At 43.4% G+C, this 19,931-nt stretch overlaps 1 protein-coding gene across 3 annotated transcripts in view; it reads left to right on the plus strand.

Annotated features, from left to right (window-relative positions):
* Window positions 1-19,931, plus strand: part of FGF12 (fibroblast growth factor 12) — a 224,131-nt gene that overhangs the window by 137,863 nt on the left and 66,337 nt on the right. For all 3 annotated transcript variants that reach the window (XM_071566436.1, XM_071566435.1, XM_071566434.1), the window contains 2 exons: window positions 8,198-8,308; window positions 15,924-16,027. In XM_071566436.1, the coding sequence (XP_071422537.1) occupies window positions 8,198-8,308; window positions 15,924-16,027 (215 nt within the window). The remainder of the gene's footprint in view (window positions 1-8,197; window positions 8,309-15,923; window positions 16,028-19,931) is intronic.

Here is a 19,931-nt window from a genome sequence, read left to right on the forward strand (position 1 = left end):
TAATCTTTGTAAGAGCAATGCAGGCATACTGGAGGGGTGCAGGCAGGCAGCTGTATTCCATGCTAGAGAACTAATTACTATTCCTTCTTGCAAGCACCAGCACAGGAAAGGAAATCACTTCTCTGGATGCTCTTTTTGCCTACAAGGTGCCATTCTGCTCTAGTGACTCACTGATGGTGACAGGAGGTGATTGCTTTGATGGGTGCTGTCATCGGCATGAGCCCATCATCCCTCTGAGAGGAAAATGTCATTTTTGGAAGCATGTCCTGCAAACGTAGAAGCTGTCCCTGCCAGCACAGCCTGTTATTTAATGTAATACATCCTGGAAACACCAGTTGTTTCCTGTAGTTATTAGCCTTGGGTGGAGAGTCACACTTGAGATGAGTAAATACATGAGTATTCCATGCAGCCCTATCGTCCCAGAGTCATTTTCTTCTCCTGATAAATGCTCTGTAATTGAAGGGTGACACTAACCCTTGTAATCATGTTCTGCTGAAGCAGGGTTCTGCATCATTGGGAAGGGAGCTGGGATCAACTGTTTGCTGCCCCTAGAGTAACAGACCTCATGAACAAGGCTTAGCATCAGTCAGTCTGTTTACATCTCTCGTCCAACTCACAGGCTGGGTGATGTGCCCAGGTGTTAAGCCCATGGCAGTATATAAAGTGAAGGGGCTCATGGCAGCTCTGCAAGGTGGGGTTGAACACCTGGCACCGCTACAGAGCTGCCCCCCCGCCCCCCCCATGCTTGGGCAGCTACTGTTGCCCACTGTGGCCTGACTTCTGTGCAGGCAGCATGAGGAAACATCTAAATAAATGCAAATGTTCACCTATGTCACTCACCTCCCTTGGCTCTGCAGGTCATTTTCCCCCTCCCTGCCTGTTACTCAGGATGCTACAGGTGACATTGTCCAGCCCATCCTGGCAGAGTGTGTCCTTCAGCTCCAAACAATTTTTCTGAGTTTAGCCACAGAAATTGTATAAGATGTTATGTGAAGCTGGGAAACAAAGGCCTTGCCTCCACCTGTGCACTTTTGTGCGCTGTGGCTCCCGTGGGAGCTGAAAATGCTCTGTACTTTGCAGCTGGATTTCCCACCTCTGAACCCGAGTGACACAGTTGAAAGTGTCCTCTGGGATCCCTGCGTGTGGCTCAGAGTACTTCGACTTGAGGGTACTTTGACTTGCTCTGTGCGTGACTCACTGCAGGTGCAGTCTCAGCCAGCTGTGCAGTGTCTGCTGAAGATTTACAGTCTGCCATGCTCACTGCTTGGGAGACCTAGTCGAGATGTTTGGCTGGGGAAACACACCCCTGGGTCTTCAAGGGCAGCAGCTCCTATCAGAGCTGCAAGTGTTATTCCTGAGCTTCCCAGCTTGGGTGGATTCAGTGAATCCTTGTAGTAAGTTGAGCTATTCAACTTACGCCGACAGTGATGCATATAATTTGAGACAGCCACTTCCTTCATCTTAACTCCAAACACCCTGGAGAACTTAATAGCTCCTGGCTGGTAAAAAACCCCGAACATTTATCTCCATCAGCTTTTCATCCCTAAGTTCTATGCTGAACCACAGTTATCTTCATGGAGCTTGCTGATGCACTTTTGTGCTGATTTAATACAAGCCTTCATTAATACTGTACTTCTGAAGGAGGGATTTCAGTGTCCTCTGTCTGCATGTGTTTGCAATATTTGGCTTATTGAGTATTCTGGAACCCATCCTTTTCAAGGGAGAAATACTGTGGTTTCTGCAGTGGCACTTTAAATGTGGAGTTAATCTAAGTAAATTAGGAGCAGTTTATGCTCTGACTTGCACGCTGGGTTTGGTGTGCTAAGGATTTGAGTGTTGGTTGGGTGAGTCATAAATCAACCTCCCATTATGACAGCTGCAGCCTGAATGGGGGGAAATAAAAATAATGGAATGTTTAAATTCCAGGCCAAAATGTTTAATTGCAATAAACAAATGTTTGAAGAACATTTAGGTGAAATATGTTCCTGAGATGTATTGCAGTTCCCATGTTTGCAGTCACATCCGCAGGAAAACTGTTGCACAGGCACAGAAGGGAGTCAGCAGCATGCCAGGCTGTGGTTCAGATGATGCTGGAGATGCTTTCTCCCTTGCCAGACCGATGTCCTTAGCAAGTACCAGAGGGACTGTTTTTGGAGCCTGCTGCTGGCATCTCTGACAGCCTTGCTGTGCTAAAACCAGGCAAAGGCATTGAGCTGCAGTAAAAGAGAGCAAACAAACAGGCAACTCTTCTGTTGAAATTCCACCGTACGTACCTTCCTTGTACCTTATTGCAGGTTGCTGAATAGAAAATGGCTGCTTCTCATCTGAGCTAGCAGAGTTTTCTGGTGTTTGACTGCTCATTGTGTGAGTAACCCCAAGAGCTTCAGAGTTCATACCATAACCCACACAGAGTACTGCTGACACCCAGCACAGTAACTTCTGGAGTGGATTTAGAAGCAGTTTTGCACCAGCAACCTCAAGTGGAGGCTTGCCTGCCAACCAGAGCATCACTGTAAGGTGCAAGAATTCTTGGAGCCAGTGGCTCAAATCCTTCAAAGGTCACTAAACCCTTCATCTTTTTCAAGAGATCATTGAAAAGCAGCCCCTCTGAGATCCCTGCCCTTGACTTGAAGAGTCCAGATTAAGGTGAATTCTATGTGTAGGGTTGAGTCCTTTTGGGTTTTGCAGTCCAAGGCAAAGTGGGGTCTGGCTTGCTGCAGCCTCAGGTCACCATATTGCTGTAATAAGGGCCATTCTGTGGATTGAAAGAAACGGGGCCATGACAGACTGCCTTCCATAATGGAGTTGCAGCTGGAAGTCAGTGTTCTGCCCTATTCTTTGGTCCTCCAGAACTCAGGTTTTGGATCAAATTGAGCTCCCCTGCAGTGGTGGTAAGAATGTGGCGTTCCTCCCCCAGGGGTTTGTACCACTGCCATGCTGATGGGAATAAGCGAGAATTAGTGCCTTCACTGGGGGTTTGTTAAATGCTGCATAACCTCATAGCTCCTCTGTGCATAAAGGGGAGTTGTTCTGCTTGCATATTCTCCATTTTCCAGTTTAGGGGGTGACTTCTTTATTCACTCTAAATAGGAGGACTAAAAGAAAAGGTCATTAAAGAGCCAGTGATATTTCAGTCAGTGTTCTTGCTCTTTGCCCCATAGCACCCAGAAAATACCCTCAGCAATGCCTGCAGTTTGAGGGTGAGGGATGTGATTGCAGAGCAGCTAATTTGGACATGATTCCCTAGCCTTTAGTGAGCATATCCCTGGAGATCAAAGTATATGTAAGCACCCTACAACTATCATGTCCTTGGCAAGCCCCAGGAGAGTGAAACATCACTGCACATTAAGGCAGAAAACAGCAGCTCACAGTGAACTGAGATGACTTTAAAGCTCAGCAATAGGACAGCTGAAGTGAATAATGGCAGCATCACATTACCATTTAAGTAGAGACAAGAAGATTAGCAGTCAGATCATGATTTAGTTAGCCTCAGCTGTGTCAAAGGGCTAGGCAGAAGTGATGAGTTTGGTCTGTGGAAAGAGGAGCAAACAGGATGCCTTTCAGAGGCTGTGCAGTGAGTGGATCACTGAATGACTGCTCTAAGAAGGATCATTAGGTGAGAGCTGTGCCCTCACCATAGGGAAAGTGCCCAGTCTGGCAGATGCTGCAGACTAGGAGTAGAGTCATGAATTAGCTCTTGTTCTGTGTTACTCTCATTGTTCTGTTTTGCACTGTGACTGTGCCCCTTGAGGATGCTTCCTGGGCATGATCTTCCTGTGGGTCGTTTGGAATTGCCACATTTAAAGGATTTGAGCTTACTGCATCTGCATAAGGAGAGGGTTCACTGAGATTTTTCCAGTACTTCTGAACCCTCAACAATATTGTATGAGCAATCAGAACAGGCTCTTTAAAGTAAGCATCCTAAAGTATAGCAGTATTGCTTATAAAATATGGATAAAAATATCTCTGTGCCTATTCCATGAGAAGCCTAGTAGCATGGGGTCTGCACTGGGTGTATAAACTGCATGAAAATCTCTTCTGTTTAGTCAGTACTTTGGGATCAAGGCAGCAATAAATCTCTCTTAAATCCATTCTGAAGTACTTGACTTTGTGTTTAGGGAGACACTAAGGTTTTGCTGAAGTCTTGTCCACATTAGTTTAGTTCTATTTTTTCAGGGAAAACTGTTCCTACAGCAAAATAAAAGCATGTACAAAGTAGCCTGAGTGGGAGGAATAGGTTTATCCCAAGTGTGTTATGCAGTATTGCTCCTTAAAAAGCAAAAGGATTTTAGTCCCCCTTGCTACGCAAGGCTGAGGTTAGAGAGTAGGTTTAAGTTTGATTTGTGGTAAATTCTGTGAATTATAGAACAAAAATGTTCACAGAAGGGTTTTTGCTTCTCTGTGCTGCATTATTTCTTTTTTTTTTTTTTATAGTTTGCTTCTTTGTCTTATTGATTATAGCCTGGAGCCATATCATTGAGGAAAGTTTAGGCAAATAAAAGTATCCGGGTAGTGGGGTTTTATTTTATTTTTTTCCCCACTGTGCTCAAATAAGCACTATTAGTATTGCCTGCTGGGAAGGGTGCTTCTCTTTTTTTTTTTTTATTGCAAAACTGAAAAGTTCTCAGTCTATTTCATTGTCTTTCTGCTTCCTGCTTTGACTTCGCAGTGTCCCACCATCCTTAATTTACAAGGAGACCTACTGGTTTTGAGGTTTTTTTCTGTAAACTGAGGTTTTCAGCATGGTTGCTGTAGCATAAGGGATAGCAATGCTGCAAGACTATGATGGGAAGAAGTGATGTTAAAATATGTGATATGGCAAAAGTAGGTCTCTTAAAAGTCACGTGCAGAGTTTTGCCTCTGGGCTAGCAGAAAAATTCCTCTCCTGTGATTATACAGTTCTCTGTTCAGGTGACAATTCTGCAGTGAGTGAGAAAGATGGGTAGATCCTTGTTCTGTGTTAAAAGTTGCCTTTACCTAAAATTTTATGTGTAGGCCTCCCAGCCACACTGCTTGCTGTATGAATGACAAATCTCAGTGTCTCACTTTATGCCTGGACTTAAGATACGAGGTTCCCTGGTCGGAAGCAGCTACTCTATCAGCTGTTGTCACCTGCCTACCTGTTTGTGTTTGAGCTGGTCTCTTTGCAGTCACTGGAGAGATGCAGGTGTTTTTAGGACTCTGTGGGTCTGGCCTGACTTGCCCGTTGTTTTCTGGGATGCAAAGAGAGCCCAGTTCAGGTGCAGAGATGGCTGTACCATGTGAGACAAATCACCCATTGTCCTGGCAACGCCTCCAACCCTTCTTGGGTTAGAGCAGAGTGCTCAGTGCTGGCTGTGAACCTCTCTGCACTGCCTCTGTGTTTAGTTCAGATGGGTACCCAAATGTGCAGCTGCCCACCAGTGTTTTTCTCCTGTAGGAAGTGACCCAAGGAAATGCAGAAACCAGGTAACGAGGGACCTGTATGATTTTGAAGTGCTTTTGGTCCTTTGGTGTCTGAAAGAGACATTTTTCTGTTGGTGCTACAGGGCATTCTAAATGAGTCTGGGTGGGGATGCTTCTGCAGAAGAGGTTCTGTGCCATGAGGAGAGACAGGAGTTCTGCTGCTGTCAGACTGTTAGGGCCAGGAGGAGGAATGTCTGTATGGCTGCGACTCTCTTTACTCCCTTTGAGTTTTACTTTTGACTTTGGGCATGAGCTTCAAACTTCAGGAAAACCAGGTCATGTAAAGAAAAAAGACCACATGTAAGATAAGATTTCTCTTCCAAACTGTCTGTAGGTAGGCAATAACTCAGAAAAGCCTGGGATTATGAAGAGGGCAGTTGTTGAAGCTGACCATATATCTGTGTCAGGTCAGTAAAAAAAAAGGGACCATGGGGCTTTACTCTGTGTTTACTATGGTGGCACAGCCTGCTGGTGCTACAGTCTTTGTATCCATAGCAAAGATGCAGGTGGGTCTCAGGGGCGTCTTGGGTGCTATTCTGTTAAACTCTAAAAATTACATAAAGCTCCTAATAATGACCAGTTTTCATCAAAGTTTTACTTGGTAGGCTATTTAGTAAAAGTGTGAGAGATTTTTATGTTGTTCCAAGATGATTTGCATGATTGAAGTATAGTTTCCTAAAGGAAGGAAAGGCCTTCTATCCTGTAGCTGAACAATCTTCCCAAGAAAAGATATGATATCCCCACTCCTCTTATACTGAAGGGGCTTTAAGACGAGACCTCTCCACTTCCCCAGCACATAGAAAGCCTCAGACTGCAGCAGCATCTTCCAAATCTCTTCTTCTGGGAGCTTTTCCATTTTGTGCAAAGTACTTAAACATTAAAATTTAACTAGCGAGTAAAATTGAGGCTAAGATTCATTCAGGGACTCAAATGTAGGTGTCTCAGAGAGTGCCTATTAGTGCCTTTGCTATTGTGGTATTTGATAAAAGGGAGGAAGGGGACAGGCTTGAGGAAGTTGGTGCAGTCATCTGTGCCTGAGAATGCAGCTTTTCATATCCTCTAGCTTTGATGTGCTTTTCTAACAAAAATGAAGTTAAATCAAGTTTCTGCATTCAACAAAAGGTAATTCAATTAGATAAGAGAGCACAACACTGAGCTCAATCCAAGTGTCAATTTGACATATAATGGCCTGACCAACACTGGTTCTGAGTAGATGGCCAGTACAATTGTACTTATTTACTGTCCTGCAGTTGAGTCTTGCTGGGAGAAAGCCTGGCTGCAGCCTACAGCACTCGTTGTGCTGAAATCAGGGTTTTTTTTTTAAGGCAGCATAGAAACCAGCTGATACTGATTTATTCACTGGCTTTTGTAACTGTGCAATAGTACCTGACTGTCCCCTGGCTGGTGGAGGGTTTGCCTAAGCTGAAATCTTTTACACCTGCAGCCTGTCAGCCTCCGAGGTCCTGCTACTGCTGCGGATTTGTGAGTGCAGGAGAGCAGGCTGAGGGTTCCCTCCAAGGGGAGCTGTACAGCAAGACGGGGCTCCCCATGGAAACACTTAACACACACAATGTGACCGCAGTTATGTAATGACTATGGCTTATTAAACAGCCTCACTAGAGGCATGAAAGGCAGGAGGCTGAGGAGATTTTTGTATGCTATGCTGGACTTTTTCCTGTCCATTGAGCCAGCAATAACTGGGTCTTATTTATTTACTTTTGGTGGGTGGTCGCATAGAAGCACAACCTCCTGTCACACAGGGAGAATCTCTATCCTCCAGCATGTGTGTCTGGTCACGTGTAGCCAGCTCACTTGCTTTTCAGCAACAATGCCTCTGACAAATATTAAGACTAGAATGATTACAATTGAATTTATTTTTGATTACTTAATTTGTGTTTGATTGGTTGGATGGCAGGGAGACAGGTGGTAAAGCTGCATACCTCTGTCATGTGAAGTTTAAATTGTTTCTGCTTTTTTCCTGTTTTCCTTTTCCCCTTCAGCAGGAAGGTATAAGATGTTGCAGAGGTAATAGGGAAGCCCCTAGCCAGGACATGGCTGGCTCATGAATACACAGGGCCTGGGAAAGGACCCTGCTAGAGACAAAGACTCTCATCTACCAGAGTGTGTGGCACGTTTTGAAGGTGGGGGGGGGGGGAGGGGGCATGCATGATTTTAACACAGAGGTGTTTTAAGGTGCCCATAAGTGCTTCATGGGTCAGTTTTGGAGGTGTCTTCCATCTATTCCTTTTGGAATTTTGCTCCTGGAGTCCCACACAGTTGGATTCACACTCACTTACTCTGGGTTTACACCACTATAATACCAGTGATTTAAATAGATTTTCATTGGCATAAAACTTGGAACTGCATGATAGTGAATCACCCATACAGAAAGCAAGGTAGTTGGCTTCACAGTCAGAACGAGAAACTGTGGGCACATTGCTTACAACACTGCTACCAAATACTCTTCTGAACAAGTGGCATATTCAGAATACATAAACTGTCTAAGGACTCCCATTTGGTAGGTAACTCTTTCTGCTGCACCAACTATGCACCTGCTCATCTGATTTCAATTTTATTTTCCTGTACATCTATGTCTACGTGAATACTTTACAACCATGATTGAAAGAAATCACAGAAAGCTGTCTTATCTGCCAAGCACTTTTACATTTACTCATGGCTTAATGGGTGAAAAGCAAATTGGGTCTTGTGATACTTGATATATCTAATAATAATTATTATTATTATTTTGCAGAACCCCAGCTGAAAGGAATTGTGACAAGGTTATTCAGCCAGCAGGAATACTTCCTGCAGATGCACCCAGATGGCACAATTGATGGGACCAAGGACGAAAACAGTGACTACAGTAAGAAAAATTAGCCTGTTCTGCAACCCAATTACAAACAAATGCATCACCTAGTGGGTCTCACTTGGGCAGCTTCATTTTTGAAAAGATCGAATTGGGCAAAAGACAACTGTTTTCTGCACATTTTTTCTATCTATCCTTCCCCTTTAAATCTTGCCTGTATAATTTCATATGTTTCCTCTCCAATCTTCTTCCCTCCTGCCCCGATTCTGTAACTGCCATCTGGGTGGGGTGGAGAATAAAACCCATGATTTGAATTGCTGCCAAAAGAGAAAGGAGATTATATTTATACACATGCCACGTGGGTAAAGGATACGGGGAATTCTCTCTCCAAGGAGAAGAGGAGAAAATTGTTTTCACTATTTTATCCTCAAAAATTCAGCAAGCATCAGGAATTTCTGGGCTGGAGAAAAGCAGCTGTTCGCTGAAGTCTCATGCTTTGAGGCTGCTGTAAAGGCTGAGGCTATTGAATGACCTTGTAAAAGGAGGTCATGTTCCAAAACCCTGTTCAAAGGCTTTGGGTTTGTGCTGTCCAACAAAACCAGAGTCACACAGGTTTAAAAACTATGCTCATGTGCAAGAGCCATATCCGTTTAAATACATGTAAAGCAATAGTCAATTTTCCTTCTGCAAAAGAAGGTATTTTGTCAAATCAAAGCTCCTCAAAAGGTTAGAAAATATGTAGAATATTTTCTGCAGCATCTCTGCATTTCACAGGCATCAGATTGATGCTTCTGAGTGGGCAGTTAAGCTCAGATCCTCGTCACAAATGGCATTAGCAGAGGAGGACTGAAGTGTTGGGTTGTCTTATCCTATGGTAGTTTGAATCTCTCTGTACCGCTACTCAAGGGCTATCTAACCTGGCCAGCATGGAAGGTGTCTTCCAAGTCATTACTAGAGATGAACAAAAGTTCGTCTGTGCAGTAGGATTGATGAAAGCAAACTTTATCTACTTTGTGAAATGTGTGTGTGGCTCGGCTTCACAAACGAAGATTTGGGAAGGGCTGTCCCCCCATGTGGGTGTGCCCTTCCAGCCTGCGCACTGGATTTTTTTTTAGGTGAGGCACAGCGTGCGCAGAACTGGCCCCACCGTTTAAGTCCTGAGGTTCATCTGCCACGGCCAAGCGAGCTTGGACAGTGACAGTGAAGTCCTCAAGACTAGAACCTACAGCACCTGGCATTTCCCAGGAGGTCTCCCATCCAAGTACTAATCCAGGGCTGACCCTGCTTAGCTTCCGAGATCTGACAGGATCGGATGTCAGGGAGGCGTTTAACTGCCTGCTTTTGTGAAATGAGTAGCTTGCTTAATTTGGAGACAAATCTTGCTCTCATTGAAAGAAACTCCCAGTTGGATCAAAGGCAGCATTTCTTTAGGAAGGCAGGGCCTAGACTGCAGGTGTGGAGTGTCTGTAGCAGGGCATTGACATTGTCCTGTGAAGATTCACCTGGACAAGGATGAAAGGTGTCTGCAGCACCACAGCCATGGTGTTTGCCCATCCCCAAGAAGCTGGCAGAGTGCTGTAGTCAGGAGTACTGTGTGTGGTGGGACTGCCCTGCTGCAGCCAGCTCAGGGCTGAGGTTCCATACATGAGAGAGGGGCTTTGGGAAGATGGTGACTGAAGTTGCAGGTGGCTGGAAAGCTCTTGTGGAATGACCTAAGAGGATGCATCCACCAGAAACTTGCCTGTAGCAGATGCAAGTGTGAGGTTTTAGTCCTTTCTCATATACTAGTGCTGAACAAATTACATACTGCAAATTGCAATTGATTTATATGGAGCCAGGGGAATCTGTGGACCTCCATACACATACTTTTACTCTGAGAGGCTGAGCAAGTCTCCCTCTACAAGAAGAATCTGGCCTTGTGATACTCTCAGGCAGACACCACAATATGGGGTGAGTTCAGTGGGCTTTAGTGGGTGAGTAATGACCCAGTGTTGGGTTGTATTAGCTGCTTTTTCCTGAAGAAAGAAGGCATAGGGTGTTTTCAGGCTGCAGAAAATCCCACTGGAGGCCTATTTGTCAAAAACATGGGAAGATATGCTAGGGATGGCAGGGATTTCATGACCCTCATCTGTCAGAGAGGACTGAACAACAAAGTAATGGGCTTAAATGGAAGCAGGGATAAATTTAGGTAAATAGGAGAGGAGAATAAATTTTAAGAGCAGTTCTGCAATATTTCAGACTGACAGGGGAGATGAGGGAAGCTACTGCTGGCTGCACCTCGGTGGGTGCAGGGGAACCTCCTGAGTTCCCATGGCTGAGGTTGGGTCCCAATTGCCCAAAGAGATCCAATTTATATATCTCACCAGAAACATTAGAGATGAGTATGGCAAGGTGCTGAGAACCACTTCTACCCAGTCTTCTTAATTGGAAATAGATGTACTGAAATGCACTTTGAGTGTAAATTTATCTGGTGAGATGGTAGCCCTGCCTCAGCAGCTTGGTGGGACAGGAGGCATCTTCCTGAAATGTGTGAAGCCACTGGCTCAAAATCAGGGGCTGTGTTGGAAAGTTCAGACAAATTTCTGGGAGAAGTTTGAAGCTGAAGAATTCCCCATCACCTGATCTCAGGGGTTCTCAAAAGAGGAATAGAATCCAACCTGGTAATATTTGGCTTCTGAAAATGAAATTAAGACTTTGCTTTATTCAGTTTTGCATAACTTTTTGCCACATGCTCTCCTTCATAAATCTTCAGTTTGAATGAACATTTTATAATATATGAAGCTTCCAGTTATAGCTTCAAAATGAAATCACATTTTTCACTTTTGAAGTGGCAAAATCAAGCAGACTGTATTTTTTTTTCTCCAAACATCTTCATTTTTGACCAGAAGAAAGTCAAAACCTACTTGTCTAAGTGAACAGCTTGCAATCTACTTCTCTATTTTCTGTTTTAAAGTACTTCAGGAGATTCCTGACCAGCCAGTCAGAAGTCTATGCAAGGGCAAAACTCATCAAAGACTAGATAAATATTTCCCTACCCCTGGAGAGGGGTTGGTTAACTTGTATTCATTGGCAGAGAAGGGCACTCACGATGACTGCAGCACAATCCTTCCCCCCCCTGGATGACCACCTATTCTCCATACAGAGGTCATCCTAGCACAGTTAAATAGCTGGTGAACACTGTGTTCCATGCATTGTTTTGTGTTCTGTATCCACACACTGATTATTCAAATTAGTATTATGAAAGGAAGCATAATTTTCATGAAAGATACTAGGCTGGTTTACTCTGCTGAAATAAATGTTTAAAATGAGACACGACATGTCCCTCAAATACGTCTGATGCAATTAAAGGTTCTAATAAAAAAACCCAGTTATTTATATAAGATGAACTGCTAATATTTAAGCAATTTTTAAATTAATTATCTGGTGCCCATTTTATGTGTGTTCTGAAAGCTGATGGCATTTATTTCCTCTTACTTTAAGAAAAAAAAGACATGAGCCAAGTTCTAATGGCATTTGAATGGGCATCCAGCCTGCTTCCCATGAACCAGCACTTGGGACATCTGTTCCTTCTACTATGCTGTTAAAGGCATGCCATCTTAGTATGAGCAAGGGGACACATTCTCTGGCTACTGGCATTGGGATATATGAAGAATTTTCTTTTAATTGGAGTGCAGTTTCATGGTGTATGAGCCCCTTGCTTGTGTTCTTAGTATGATGTATGAACCTGAACTTGGAGCAGTATCTTTTCCTTCCAGCGATGTCTAATGGTTTTTCAGGGCTGACTCCTGCTGTCAGTTCTTGCATCACTATTGCTCTTTCCTAAACTGAGCAGGGTAATGCCCCTTCATGAGAGTAATTGGACTTCTTTGTTTGCCCACATCTGAAAAGCCTTGGCAAATGAATTGTGCATAATGGATAAGCCGGGTGGAAACAGCCCAGCATATTTAGGGTATTGTGTGGGGCTTTCCCACCAGAAACACAAAAAGATTAAGGAGGTTTCCATTCCAACATCCTACTTGGATCACACCTTGTATATAGCACATCTTGCCTTACTCTTGCATTTCTCTTGGTAAGTTAGCTCAGCCCCGTAGTGAAATATGCATTCAGACTTTAGCTGATAAATTACCATAACATAACAGTCACAACATACACATGGTTGTAGGACTGGAATGTGCGAAAAGTAGTATCATCAATAGGCAGGATCAGGTGTAAGCCTACTGATAGTTGAAAACAATAGGAAAAGGGGTACAAATACTCAATGTCTTAGTTTTTTCAGTTGTTCTGCCCATGAAGTAAAAAAAGCATGTCTATTCCATGAAGCTGAAGATGGCATATAAAATGTTCCATTTGCAGAAGAGAAAGAATTTTAAAAGCTTTTGTTAAATTTTTCTCTTTTTCACATCAACACACCCTGTGTCCAGTTCTATTCTACTATAGCTAGTCCTCTTCCCCATTTCCAAATCTGCTGTTTCAAATTAATCAGATTTTTTTTACTGACAAATAGTAAGACATCTTGATTTTGAGGTTGATTGAGGGGTTTTCTCCACATTGAGAACAAGTTGAAATACTCATTTGGAAGCATGAAAATAAAAATGTTTCTGGATTTGAGTGCAGCTCTGAGAATTTACAAAATCTTGAGTAACCCAAACTGCTGTTTTTGATTAGAGAAAGAAATTCACTTCCTAAAATTTTTGAGCTGCTGCTGAACTACATCAGTTGTGTGTCATATTTGCCTGCCTGCTTGCTCCCCTGCTCTGCAATGTGTTGCAGGAGATGCTCTGGCATGACTAAGTGCATCAGGGTCCCCAGGACCTTTGGAAGTGGCAGCAGTCTTCCTACTGTAACACAGCACAATTGGATTGTTTCTGTGCTCCTTTACATGTAAAGGTGGAAAGAGAGATTTGGAGACATGTGGCTGCTTCCAAGTAGAACTTCTCGCCCGCTAATTCTGGTTATTACCACCTTGCTGCCTAATGAATGCTTTGAATGGTCTGTCACAAGTTTTCCATGCAAGACAAATTGGCTGTAGGGAATGAATGATGATGGCCATTTTCTTTCATTATTAGCGGTAATATGCTCCATTTTTCAGTAGGAGGAAAATACAGGGAAGGGGAATTGCTTATAGACTTGTTAATTGAAGAAGGTTTTAGACCTTCATGGTAGGGAGAAAGGGATAGGTAACACTTTTAATGCTGAGTAGTTACACTGGGGTGTGTTTGTCTTGTCTAGGGATAGTATCGGAGTAGCACTGTCCTTGAATCCAGTTGTCCACAGACAAATACCCAGGATGGACTGCATTTGCCATATGCATCGGTTGACATTCTCCCATGAAATCACAAATGTAGGTGCTTGCTTTAGTAAGACTTCCACACATGCTTTAATGTTCTACTGAGTATGGTACTTAAAAGCACAAAAAGAGGCTGAGAGATGGGGTTTTTCTCACTAGACTTGAGGTGCATCCCTTTTAGACAGCTCACTGTGAGAAGTCATCCAGTCTTCTTTGAGAATTTGGTGAGGAAAAAATGGTATCGTGTGAAAGTGGAACTCATGAATCCCCTTTTGGAGATAACTCTGAAACTAGCTCAGCTAAGACACCTGGTAGGTATCTCGAGCAAAGTGGCTTTGTCTCCTGGGTTTTTTCGTGTTTTACTTCTGAAAAGCTGTCCACCACTGACCTTTAAGCAAATCCACCAAGAGTTTAGGTCAAATATAACCTTTTCTGTTATATTTAACATACACTTTGGGTTATGCTTTTTCTCTTAAAAATGGTGGGAACCTTCAAACTTTGGTTCAGATTTTGTAGTCTGAACCCCTAGCTGCAAGGATAGAACCAAGCCACAATTTCAGGGATTTTTTTGTCCCCCCCCCCCCCCCTTTTTTTTTTCTTCCCTCCTATCTCCATGTTGACTATAAATGTTTTGGGATTTTTTCCTCTCCAGAAGGGAATTCAAACACACTTCTGTATTCTGTTCCCTGCAGTAATTCATAGCCTATACATGAGGGAGGTTCTTGGGAAGCATCTTGAGGTTGGAATAAATCCATGCATTACCTGGCACATGCACATCAAACTAGTCTTTTTGGCTCGAGGGTTTAATGTTGAGCTGGACTCAATTCCCTCTTGTCATACTAGAAATAATATTAGCCTGGACTGAGGAGCTCTAGCATTTTGAATAGGACATTTCAGCAAAAGCTGCTTTATCCTGATGTGAAATCATTAGTAGTCCATCTCCCAGGGAAGAAGTGGCTGTGAGATGGCACAGATGTTTTCCCCACAACTGCTATGTGAAGACTCCTTTGTGCTGTGCTTGTTCCAGTGTGATGTGTCAGACGTAAAAATTTGTAAGTGATCTATAAAATGCATCAACCAGAGGATGTCATTGTTAACAGTCAGCTGGAAAATAGAAATGCTTCACTGTGTGCTCTATCACTCGGTCTTCGCTCTGCACTCTGCCCATTCACAGATCTCCCCTGGGCTCATTTGAACACCTCAAAGCTCTTGAGAAGTTTCAAGCAGGCTTTTGCGAATGAGCGTGTTAAAAAGCTATGAGAAATGCTTCTTTAACATGTCAGGGGCAGTCTGACCTCATGACTGTAGAGCCAGAAGAAATATTCTTGTTGCAGGGCTGTTGTGTGGGAGGAGATGTTGAGTGAAGTATTTCCATTGTACTTGGACTTTTTTCTGCCTGACCCTGTGCCTATCTTTCCATATCCTGAGCTTCCTGGGACAAGGTCTTGTTAGCTCTTTGTAAGCTGAAAAACAAGGGGTCCTGCAGCATCTAAATACTGTTGTCCTAGAAATCTCAGTGGAAACAAAGTCATGCTAATGCCTCAGTGCCCAGTTTATCAGTGCTGACGGTTTTCATCTTTGAGCCTGTACTGTTAGAAATGTAGCAAAAGCCTGACAGTACATTAATGTGTATTCTCATGGGAAGGGTCTTTCAATGAGATACAGGGTCTACTGGGTGGGAGTCAAACAGTGAAGTAATTTATCTGGAGGAAATGGTTGCAATGCTTCAGTCAGTAAAACTGCATTAAAATTGAATATTGAAAGATCTTGTCCTTTTCTGTGCTATTCAGTGCTGCTCCTGAATGAGGAGTAGTGCTCAGGTCATGGACTGGAACAATATCTCTTCCTGAGTTTCTTCATTCCCTTGACAGCTGGGACCACATGGGCAAACATAGTCGAATTAATTTGCATCCTTCTGGCCATGGTCTCTGTCTGTGTACTCTTTAGCATATGGCAAATGCAATAAAGTGTGACTAGGCTTAAATGTGTTTCAGGGTGAACTAAACTAGGTTGTGTTGTTGTGTTTGCCATGGGCAAAGTCATGTCTATATGCAGTTACCCCAGCTCAGCTGGCCCTTGGAAAGCCATTGGAATACACTAGCTTGGGAACAAGTATGAAGCCTTGGCATTGCAAAGGCAGTGATCAGACAGACTGATGGGTGTGTTAAGGCATTTGGGAGGCAGCCAAATTCAGTACTTTTAAAAATTCCTCTCACCATCAGCTCCATGGTTGCAGTCCTTTCCTGTAGCTGGAAGCAGAATGTTTGATTCTAGTTCAGTCTCTTTGTGAAGAGTAAGGAGTGGGGTGGGCCTGGGGCAAAAACAGCAGTGGCCATGCAGAGTGATATCTCCATATCATTTACTGCTTTTCTTTTCCTTCCACAGCCCTTTTCAATCTAATTCCTGTGGGTCTTCGCGTGGTGGCAATCCAAGGGGTGAAGGCAGGTCTGTACGTTGCCATGAACGCTGAGGGATATCTCTACAGCTCAGTAAGTACTTTTCACCGCTGGGATCCTGGAGTGGTTTTGTTTTGTGGCTGGGAGTATACAGACTGCACTGGCACTTGCAGCTGTTTTTGAAAACAGTCACGTACCACCAAACCTTTAAAAGCAGGAGCGGGGGGTGATGTTGCAAGACTATGCAATATTCACTTTAAAGTGTCTCTATGGAGATTTGTGGCAATATTTCCTGACCTGTGAAGATACATATTGTGTTCGAGTGTGTACTTAATGTAGGTCATGTTGTAGAAGGGGTTGTGTAGAGTTGGCTGGTTATATTCCGCTTTCACATTTGTGAAATGCCATGGACTCAGTGGAATTGCTTCTGAATTGCACCTGGATAACTGACTGTAGGTAGTACCCCAATGGGTCATGCTCTGTTTTTGACTGCAGTGTAAATACAGAGCAATGCCCTGACTCCATTAAAATGGCTCCAGACTATTCTGTTGGCAGAATGTCCCTCTATTTGTGTGGTTTTTTTAATGCATGTAAAAGTGAGGCAATTTTTACCAGCTAATTCCCTTATAACTTTCTTAGATGGCATGAAAGGGCATGAGGTTATTCATAAGATTCTCATTTGAAGTAAGTAATTGATTTTCACAGTGAATAATTGATTTGGTGATTTATTAAATATGGCAGCCCTTTGCGAGAATTTTTACGCTTCAAATAACTTTTCTCTAGTTCTATATAGTAAAAAGTGATAGTTAATAATACTCCTCTCATTTCTGCAGTTATGATAGCTTCACAGTGTATAGCCAAGATTCTAATCTCATCTGCCTTTGTGTAAATTTACTGTGCAGCAATTCTGCTCTTGTCTAGGAATTTACTTTGCTTTAAAAAGTGTATGTAAGCATGGAGATGGTATCACTGAAAGGACAGCAGTTTGAGTTGCTCTATGCAATTTTTCCTAACTTTTACCATTCGTCTTTGTGCCTGGTCAGTTTTTTACCACTTAGATGATTTGGACTTCTCCCTTGCCCTGGAGATGTAACAAAGCTCTGTCTCCCCAGCAGCTCAGGGAAGAAAACAAGTGGATGTGTTAGTATGCCTGGCGAGACAGGTCTCAAAACTGGCTGCTTGTCAAGAAGAGACAGAGAGATCAATCTGGATCTCTGTGGATGCCAGACGCTTCCTGTTCTTTCATAGCCCAGTAAACATAAATGACGGCTTCTAAATAAATTACATCAGTTTACTAACAATGAAAACTTCCTCTTTTTGTAAAGCTATCAGAGTCCTAAAGATAATACCAAGTATGGTGTGGTACTGCATTTTTGTGTATGCTTTCCTCTGGGCATGTTGTCAGAGGGTCAGGACTGATGCCTTGCCCTGTTTGTGCAGTGCAGGACGTAGCTCTGGCCCCACCCTAGAGTTCTGTCTCCTTGTACCACCAGTGCCCCATACATAAAGACTGCAGAAAAACAGTGTGTGTAATAGAGCCACATCCAGCCTGGAGGTCTTTTTGGAGCCATGAGTGGTCAGCATTTTCTGAACAAATGGTGCAGGGGATAGAACAGTGTGGATCTCAGGCAAAAGAAGAAACAGAGTTGGAAATGTAATTCTTGCGAGCTGAGAGATTAGAGACAATGCAGAGGAAAAGTATTTATTGCTGGTAGTAGTGAGACACAATACAAAGGGTGGGAGTGACATACCAGGAGATGGTAGGCAGCAGGAGAAGGGACATGTCCAGGAATGAGATCTGCTAGTCATATCAAGTGTCCTAAAAGGCACCAGATCATACATGTGTTCAGATGAGAGTGATTTAATGGAGCCCTCTTATTTCCAACAGTTGTGTGAGTCTTGAGTAGGAGGGTTAATTAGTGTAGGCTGATGGGGAAGGATGCACTGTGATGGCCACTTGTTAATGAAGTGAACCTCCTCATGTGCCACAGCTTGGTGACATTCAGCTCTGTCCAAACTAATAAGAGTGAAACTTCATTTCATGATGTGATCCAAGGTTTCTGCTTGCAGTAAATGGTGGTACAGGCCCATTTCTACTCTGAGGAGATGGAAATTTGTTGATACTTTTCTTGTGATAACTGGTGGCTCTGTCTTAGAGCAGTAGAACAATCAATTCACTGTGCTTTAGAGCAGACCTCAAGGCAAGAAAAAAAAATGGTGGATAAAGCCTGTTAGAAGCAAGGAGTGTGGGTCAAGGCCATCATAGCATTGAAGACAAGGAATGAGAAGACCAGGGTGCTATAAAAGAATTGGATATATCTGAGAAGAGCTTGACCTGTTTGGACATTTTTTGGATGCTGTAGCTTTCTTTGTGGGGCCCGGATCCCGCTCCAAGTCAACATTTGGCATGGCTGTATCAGTCTTGAAAACTGTGCAGGGGAATTGCTTTGGTTGGACTTGAGAGTCTGGTTGTCTCAGGGATGGAGATGGCCATGCTGCCTGGCCCTGATTGCTGCCCATGACCAGGGACACATCGTCCCTGTTCTTTGCTTAGAAGACCCTAAACTACAGCTTTGTTCTCTCTGTGCATGTACATATATTTTTTTCACTAGCCTTTCTGAGGGATTTCTAAAATCAATGGGTTAATGTTCCCCACAGAGATTGTTCACTCACATAGGTCCATTGATAAATTAACTTTTCTGTTGCTGGGGTGACTTCTGTGCTGTATGTCCCAGGTCTAGCTCTGGAAGAACTTGTTAGAACACCCTCAAACCCAGGACTGGTTTCAGATAAAATTGTCCAGGGTAATGGAGTTTTTTATTTTGTTATTTGGAGTTTTTTCCTCCTCTTGAGTCCAGACTGATGCTGAAACTGAGCACATTGTCACTGCGGGTTTGTTTTGTGGGGATATTTTGCTGAAATTTAATCTCTGTGTGACAGCTGAGATCTTGGCTGACATCCTCTGCTCTGGATCAAACCAGAGGCTATTATCAGCCTGTCTCAGAGGTAGTTTGTGCCAGCTTCTTCTGAGTTTGGGCCAATGGGCTCTTGTATGAATGGAGTTGGAATAGCCAGCCCTTGGAAAAAGTCTTCCTGGTGTTGTTTAGCACAAAAGTTAGGCTGAGTGGAGTCCTCTAAAGCCAGACTTGGTAAAATGGTACTTTGTAGAAACATGCAAGATCTTCCAAGAGGTTTGGCCACAGTGATACCTTAAGCAATGAGTTTCCTTATCCCTACCTAATCTGTTCAGGTTGGGATAATGTAGGGTTGGGTTGCTGGGTTGAAGCCAACTATAGATTCCTAGCCAGCTTCAGAGGACTAAATGCTTCTTTTCTTGGGAAGCAGCTGTTTGTGACTTGTGCATTTTTTACTTACTCTAGATAACTGATTTTATGTTTCCCTGAGACTAGGTTATTGCTACCTTTGAGGTCTACATGGGAATTAGGTGCTTAGTGGACAAGAAAATCACATCTTGGTTCAAGGCACCTGGCTTTAGGATGAAAAGCACTGTCTTCATAGAAAGCTTGCAGAGTCATTGGTGTGTTTCCATTTGATTTCCTATAATGTAGAGCAGATGTAAATTCCCTGATGGTACACAAAGGTTTCCATCAGCACCTGTTCTGGGGAGGGACATGACTCTCCTGAGGATCCACTGTTAGCATATGATGCCAAAAACACTGAAGGTGGGTATTACTTGTAGCGCCTTAGCATATGGGAAGCTGCGACCAAGGGGTGGTTGTTGCATAAGAAACACAGAATAAAGAGGTACGTCTCGCTCCAGTGAGTTTACAGTCTGATCGTAATGGGAGAAGACACAGAACATGCTCTCCTGTCTGTCTGGAGTTTAGTTGCACCACCAAAACAGTTTGCACTCCTGTATAAGTTTTCTTTGTGAAGCTTCTCCCTTTGGGGCTCAGCTTGCTTTCCATTATCCCTTCAAAAACTCACAGGGGCATGAGAAAGTGAGTGCCTCTGAAGTGCTTTGCCTGAGAGGCAA

The sequence above is a fragment of the Pithys albifrons genome, chromosome 11 (assembly GCF_047495875.1).
Source record: "Pithys albifrons albifrons isolate INPA30051 chromosome 11, PitAlb_v1, whole genome shotgun sequence".
NCBI classification, from domain to species: Eukaryota; Metazoa; Chordata; class Aves; order Passeriformes; family Thamnophilidae; genus Pithys; species Pithys albifrons.